The following is a 6,489-nucleotide window of genomic DNA, read 5'->3' on the forward strand; positions in this document are numbered from 1 at the left end:
TGGTTTTGTGCTTGGCTAAACTTTAGAAGCAAGACATTTCAACTTTAAACATGACATTGATTCCCAGTATACCACCTATTCCTTACTGCATTTCTAGTATCCTATCCCATTTTGCTAAAAGGAGAGGAGGATAGACATACAAACCTTCTGTGTTCTCCCCTTTACATACTTCCTTTTCCTCTAGCCTAAGGGCAAAGATTCTAAAACTTGTAGGTCTTAAACCCTGTCAACAATACTCAAACCCTGAGCCAACAGCATTCCCACATACGAGTCACAAATTGTGAACACTAGTATGAATCTGAAGCAAAGCATTAACTCGCTGCATGCCTCAAACAAGCAATGTCTAAGCCTGACCAAAGTATAGGTAAGCACTGGAATATAAATGGGCTGAGGTGAGCATTGAGATAATTACATAAAACTCCACAAACACCTTTAAATGTGTTATATAACTACTATGTATAAAGGGCCCTTGTGGGTGTAGGGATGTACAAGTTGTAGCAACTGAAATAGCACCACTAAGTTGTTGACATAGAAATCTGCCTGACTTATCCCTGGCAACAGAAGTAGTTTAGATCCATCACATTTTCCACAGAAACTGCCTAAGTAGGATACTCCGGAAGTATGTCAGATCCACATGCAATCCACATTCTACGAGCACACAAATGGAACCAATATAAAATCAAAGTAGTGGACATTTATTGTTTGCACAAAAACGTATAGATGACTTTGAAAATAGATGGGGCAGAGCACAACTCTGAAAGAGTCTAAACCCAGAATGTTTTATACACTTGACTCAGCTTATTAACATTTAGGTTTGCAGGGGACACCTGTTTAAACAACTTCAAACTACATTTTCACTAGATTTCAAATGAAGGCTGCTCAAAGATAGGTATGTACAGTGACCATTTCAAAATATTTAGTGTGAGTCTTCAAAGGCTGCCATTCATGAATGTTTGTGCTGCTGCATCTGGTAAAATCTACTGTTTTAAATAAATGTTTAAAACTACATGTTTTATTGACATAGACATCAGAACTATTCCCAAGTAAAGAAAAACTCAGTGAAACTATGCTGAATTTGCAAGCTGTTCATCTGGTTTAACAGTCAAGTTCTGTCACATGAACATGCATATTTCCAATATGTAAACTAAACATCAAAGTTGGTACACTAACAATACTGTTTGGAATTGTCCCACTGACCAGTTGAGTTTTTTCCCTTGAGGTACTACTTTTTATCATGAAGCCCTGAAGATTTACAATTCTAAAATGTTGTTATTCAAAGGCGAGAACCTGAGAAGTCCTTAAATCAGAGCTCACAAAGAATTAAGCCTATTCACACAGTTATATGCAATGACTGTAGTAATCAGTTTATTACACAGATTAATCATTCTTGAACGTACAAGCTCCAAGGGAGCAGCTGGGTCTTTAAATATACACAAGTCTGTCAAATGAATTTTTACCCTTACATCCAGAAAGACCTAAGCAGTTAAAAACTTAAGAAAATAAGAGCTATTAGCTATGTTAACTGAGAAAACACATACAAACCAAAATCATGAAGGGGAAGGAAGGGGAAGAGTTGAAACAAAATCAACGTCACTTGATGCACTAATAGCTCCAATGCACTTAAATGCTGACCAGTTAAACTTAGACCTTTAAACAGAGGATGTGGGCATTATTTGATCTTGTTGGTCATACATTTCCCTTAGTAGGTCCTTCAGAATAAAATACAGACACCGATTTAAGTTCTTACCACCTGGTTTTCCATAAGAGTTATGAGATTAAAAGGATTCCACTCTTTTAATTTATAAAAAGGGTGTTTTTAATCACGGAAAGCCCTCCAAAGCACATGAACACATTTACTCTTTATTATCTTCCCCCATTTTGGTTTTACTGCCCAATTTTAAATTTTGCAGGAATGCTTTTATGCTCACAACTACACTTTGACTGAAGAACTGGCTTTTCACACACATTTCTTTGCTAGGAGTCAATGTTGGTATGGAATACAGTATTCATTGTTCCAAGTATGTACAACACGCAGCACTGCTGTATCAGGTAAACATGTGCACGGGGGAAGATGAGGCGTGGGCTCATAGAAAGCAGTCAAATGGAAATCAAAAGGACTTTCTCTTTTAGAGTTCCCCTATCTTTTATTTGTAGAGGTTATCCAATAATTTCTTTAATTACATCGCATACTTCTGAGTCCATTCTCGAGCTATTCTGTTGTACCTGCATATACAAAAAAGACAATTAGCAAGGAGTATACCCTTACCCAATAAGGACAAGAATTTTGTTACAGTCATATGGATCACAAGGTATTTCTAACACTGAATCAAGTCACAGATACAGAATGTTAAAGCTCTAAATCAAATAGCTAACAAAAACAAAAAGCACTGTAACAATGCTGCTCAGGTCTCTGAAACAGAAAAAAATGTTTAGGAACATGAATCCTGCCACAGATACTTTTTTTAAAATGAAGTATCTCAAGCTTTTTGTGTTTGCTTCTTGAAACATGAACTTTAACTACATACTTTTAATAGGTTGAAAAGCATGAACAATATCATCTACTGTATTTCTTAAATTGTAAGATGCACTTTTTCCTGTAAAAACATCTCTAAAAATGGGGTGTGTTTTAAAATTGCAGGTGTATCATGTATTTCTGGTGGTGGTGGTGGTGGTACTGAAATTAGATGGTGTCTTACAATTGATTTTGTCTTATAACTGAAAAAATATGGGTAGTAATAGTTTCCTTTGATGAACTGATACATCCATTTATACAGGAGTGGCCTGCTGATTTAGAAGTGTGCATTTCTTAAACAGCACAGAAATTAAGATGATTTTCAACTTTCCATTTGCAACACTCGTCTGCCATTCATTCTGCTCGAGCCACACTTTCCACTCTTGAGAAGGCTGAAATGGTGCCCATGCCATCCTTTTAAAGGAAATCACTCTTTGGTGTTTCAGTGTTCTCAGTGATTAGAGCAGTGTTTGCTACAAAGTAATTTTTAAACAATGGAACAAACTGAAACTCAAGAATTTCTCATTACAATCAACATGGGTATCTGCCCATTATTACTCCTGCCGGCTGGTGCACATGAAGTCAAACTCGTGTATATTTCTTGTTCACCTACCACCACCCGAATCAGGTTCTCTTGTGGCAGAAGCTTAAAGTTGTTCCTCCCTCTGCAGCCCAAAAGCAGAAACTGAAGGGCCTAAGAGAGGCAATTGCAAAATAGTAATGTGGAAAGGTATAGATTACATTAACCAGACTTTTGTTGAATTAGCCAGTCCAGTTGAGAAGGAAACCTTGTTACTCACTGATAAATATCATTTTTTAAAAAAAAATCAGGAAAAATAAGAATGAATTACTCTGGTGCCATGTACACAGAGTCTGCCAATATATAAAGTATACATCTTCTTGAATCAAGTCTTTCAACTACTCATCCACTCTTAGATGCTAAAGGGTTTAGCTTCGATACTCACTTTTCTCTATCTGTTTTGTAGATCCGTGCAATCTCAGGCACTAAGGGATCATCTGGATTGGGATCACACAACAGAGAACAGATGGACAAAAGTACTGGAAAAAAGAAAATGCATAATTATCAGGATATGAACAAAACAATACTTTTTTCTATTTAGTCTACCTCTTCTCTTGATTTTATAAGCTATCACCAAGGTGCGACCTTTTGATATGTCTATATTTCAGTCAAACACATGTACAATCACAGCTCCATGCCAATGACATAGTTGTCTGCTATGCTGCTGTAGTTCAGGCAAGATGGCTTAAGCTTTTTCCACTTGTGATGTCTTTCTGCTCAAAAAATATTTACATGGCCCAAGGTAAATAGGTTTTTAAAAAATCAAAGAACAGTACATTGTTGCTAACAGATTAGTGTAAGTGGTTGGCATTCAGAAACCACTTACTGTTTTTATGACCCCAACATGGAGCTAAGGGGACCCCATTTTAGGTCAGGACTCACAGTTTGAAAAGCAGTAGGGACAGAGGTATGATTTCAAGGATTTTTTTGGATTGAATTGTAACAATAAAAATGGTTTTAAACTCCTGGAAAACAACTTCAGTGTATAAAAGCATTTCATATCTCTCTGGCATGTAAAGCAGAAGTGAAAATGGAACCTTTCCACTATCACTAATCTTCTGAAACTTCTCCCTCAAGGTCGTTTCCTTCTCCAAGACTAAAAAATCTAGCTGCTGAAGTTACTTAAGGAAAAACAACAAGGGGGGGGGGGGGTAGGGAAGGAAGAAAATACCTCTCTACCCAACAATTCTTCCCGTAGGCATACTGCAACTAGACACAGAGGTAGGAACCATGTGTTTGCATAATAGTTTAGGGCAGAAGTGTAAAACATGTGGCTCTCCAAATGTTTGGGCCTATAATTCCCAGAAGCCCTAGTCAACTTGTCCAACGGTAAGGAATTCTGAGAGCTGAAGTTAAAACACCTGGAGGGCCACAAGTTTGATACCACAAGTTTAGGGAAATAACTGAAGTTTAAGTTACTGGCAAACTAGGCAGAACAAAAGATCTTCCATTCCAGAACAGTTCAGGACATGGAACAAAGGGGTTCTTTAAGTTAGTTTTCATGATTAAAGGACCTTGGGTACTAAGAACACAACTAGAATACTGCTACAATTGAATGAATAAGAAAAAGTGGTGTTAAGTAGAATAAAATATTGGCACATTCTTTAAAATAAGACTTCCTAGTCCCATAATATAAACACAAACTAGAGGCAAAATGATCATCACTGTGTGATTAAACACCACATAGATTCCCCATAAGTTTTAAAGTCATGCATTCTTAAACAGGAATAATTATCTGGATGGCATTCTCAATAAAATACATGATAATAAAGTCATGATGCTATAAAATATTTCATCAATACTTTTTGGGTATTTCTAATAAACAGATATTGCTTCTACAAAGGTAGATTTTAATATTACGATATTTTAAATATAAATCTGTGCTTTCACATGAATGTCTGTGCATATAGACACCACTGATTATTTTCTAAACCTCGAACATGGACCCGTAACTCTTTCAGAAATTTTTTTGTTGTTTTTTCTTAAGGTATTTAAAACATCCAAAAAAATAATTTCCAGTCACAACTCAGAATCTGAACAAAATGTTTACACAATATAACTTTATTGCTCCCCCCCTTACTTATAAAAATCCTTCAAGTATTGGAGAAATTTCTAAAATATTTAGACAACATATAACAATATTATGGTTCATTTTAAAGCTTTATTTATCACATACAAATCAAATACGGTAAACCTGAGTCCAATGTATTTAGGATGCAGAACTGAAATTCAGCAGCCTTGCAAGGCAGAGGAAAGTTTTTCAAAACTGTTACATACACTTACTTTATATATTCAACTAGAAACATAGAAATTTTAGTCAAGGAATCAATCCAAGAACCTACATGGATCAATGTAAATTCTAAACTATTATTTAAAAAAACTATGCCCTTCTCTTTGAGTTGAATGGCAAAAGGAGAGAGCTTTATCCATCCTGTGGGACCTAAAAGAAGCACCAATGCCGTCTTTTCTCTCTGTCGCAGCACCACTTCTGGTCATTTTGAATGCCTGGGTGGGACAATGGTGCTGGCCAGCCCTGAGGTGGCATCGATGCTTTTCTATCGGCAGGATGACCCTCAACTTATTCACATGTCATACAAAAATCCATATGTCGGCCCCAAAACCTACCCTTGAGGTTGACTTATACAACAGTATATATAATTCAGAATTTAAAGCTAAAAATAGGATGCATTTGATTGATGGGAATACACAATACATTTTATATTTACATCAGAAAGTTCACATACCTTTTGAAATAGTTAACGCTGGAGACCACTGTGACCGTAGAATATCAAGACAAATACTGCCATTACTGTTAATATTTGGATGGTAAATTCTTGTTGTAAATGCAACCTGTTAAAAGAAGAAGGTTCTCTCATGTAGATTTGTTTACTGCAATCACCAGATACATCAATAGTGGTGAGATGTAAACACTAAAATATGCAACTACCTTAGGTGGTTTGAAGGGATAATCTGTTGGGAAGTGAATTGTCAAGAAGAACACCCCACCTTGATAGGGACTGTCATTCTGAAAAGAGATGCGTGTTAGAATAACCTAAGATAAATGTATATTTATAGGAACATTATGTAAGATTAGAGGGCTACTTACTGGTCCCATTATTGTTGCTTGCCAATGGAACACTACAGGAGGAGAGAAATTGAGACTGATATTAAACATTAAGCAAACTAACATCTGCAACTATCATGACTATACTGTGCTTTAAATATAATGTTGCGAATGTGGATCCCAAACACTAGTATTTCCTCTTTAGCATTATTCAGCATTTCAATTTATGTTATAAGCAAAATATTAACAATAGAAGGGGGGCTCATTACATCATTCAATTTACATCTATAATAAGGACAAGCAGCTGTGGAAAGTGAGAGGGCCACATTAGCT

General features: G+C 36.1%; 1 protein-coding gene across 1 annotated transcript; it reads right to left on the minus strand.

Annotated features, from left to right (window-relative positions):
* Positions 1 to 674: 674 nt before the first annotated feature.
* On the minus strand, positions 675 to 6,249 carry ube2d2 (ubiquitin conjugating enzyme E2 D2). Its single transcript, XM_062977896.1, has 5 exons — positions 6,199 to 6,249; positions 6,040 to 6,117; positions 5,837 to 5,942; positions 3,478 to 3,571; positions 675 to 2,223 (listed from the first exon to the last, which is right to left on the minus strand). The coding sequence occupies exons 1-5, from the start codon at positions 6,205 to 6,207 to the stop codon at positions 2,178 to 2,180; spliced, it is 333 nt and encodes a 110-aa protein (XP_062833966.1). The 5' UTR covers positions 6,208 to 6,249; the 3' UTR covers positions 675 to 2,177.
* Between the last annotated feature and the right edge of the window lie 240 nt (positions 6,250 to 6,489).

The sequence above is a fragment of the Anolis carolinensis genome, chromosome 4 (genome assembly GCF_035594765.1).
Source record: "Anolis carolinensis isolate JA03-04 chromosome 4, rAnoCar3.1.pri, whole genome shotgun sequence".
Taxonomy (NCBI): domain Eukaryota; kingdom Metazoa; phylum Chordata; class Lepidosauria; order Squamata; family Dactyloidae; genus Anolis; species Anolis carolinensis.

Coding starts and splice junctions, on each gene's coding strand:
- ube2d2 (XM_062977896.1), bottom strand. Junction 5,943..6,039: donor ATCCCTTCAAACCACCTAAG/GTAGTTGCATAT, acceptor TTCTTTTAACAG/GTTGCATTTACAACAAGAAT. Junction 3,572..5,836: donor AGCGTTAACTATTTCAAAAG/GTATGTGAACTT, acceptor TCTTTTTTCCAG/TACTTTTGTCCATCTGTTCT.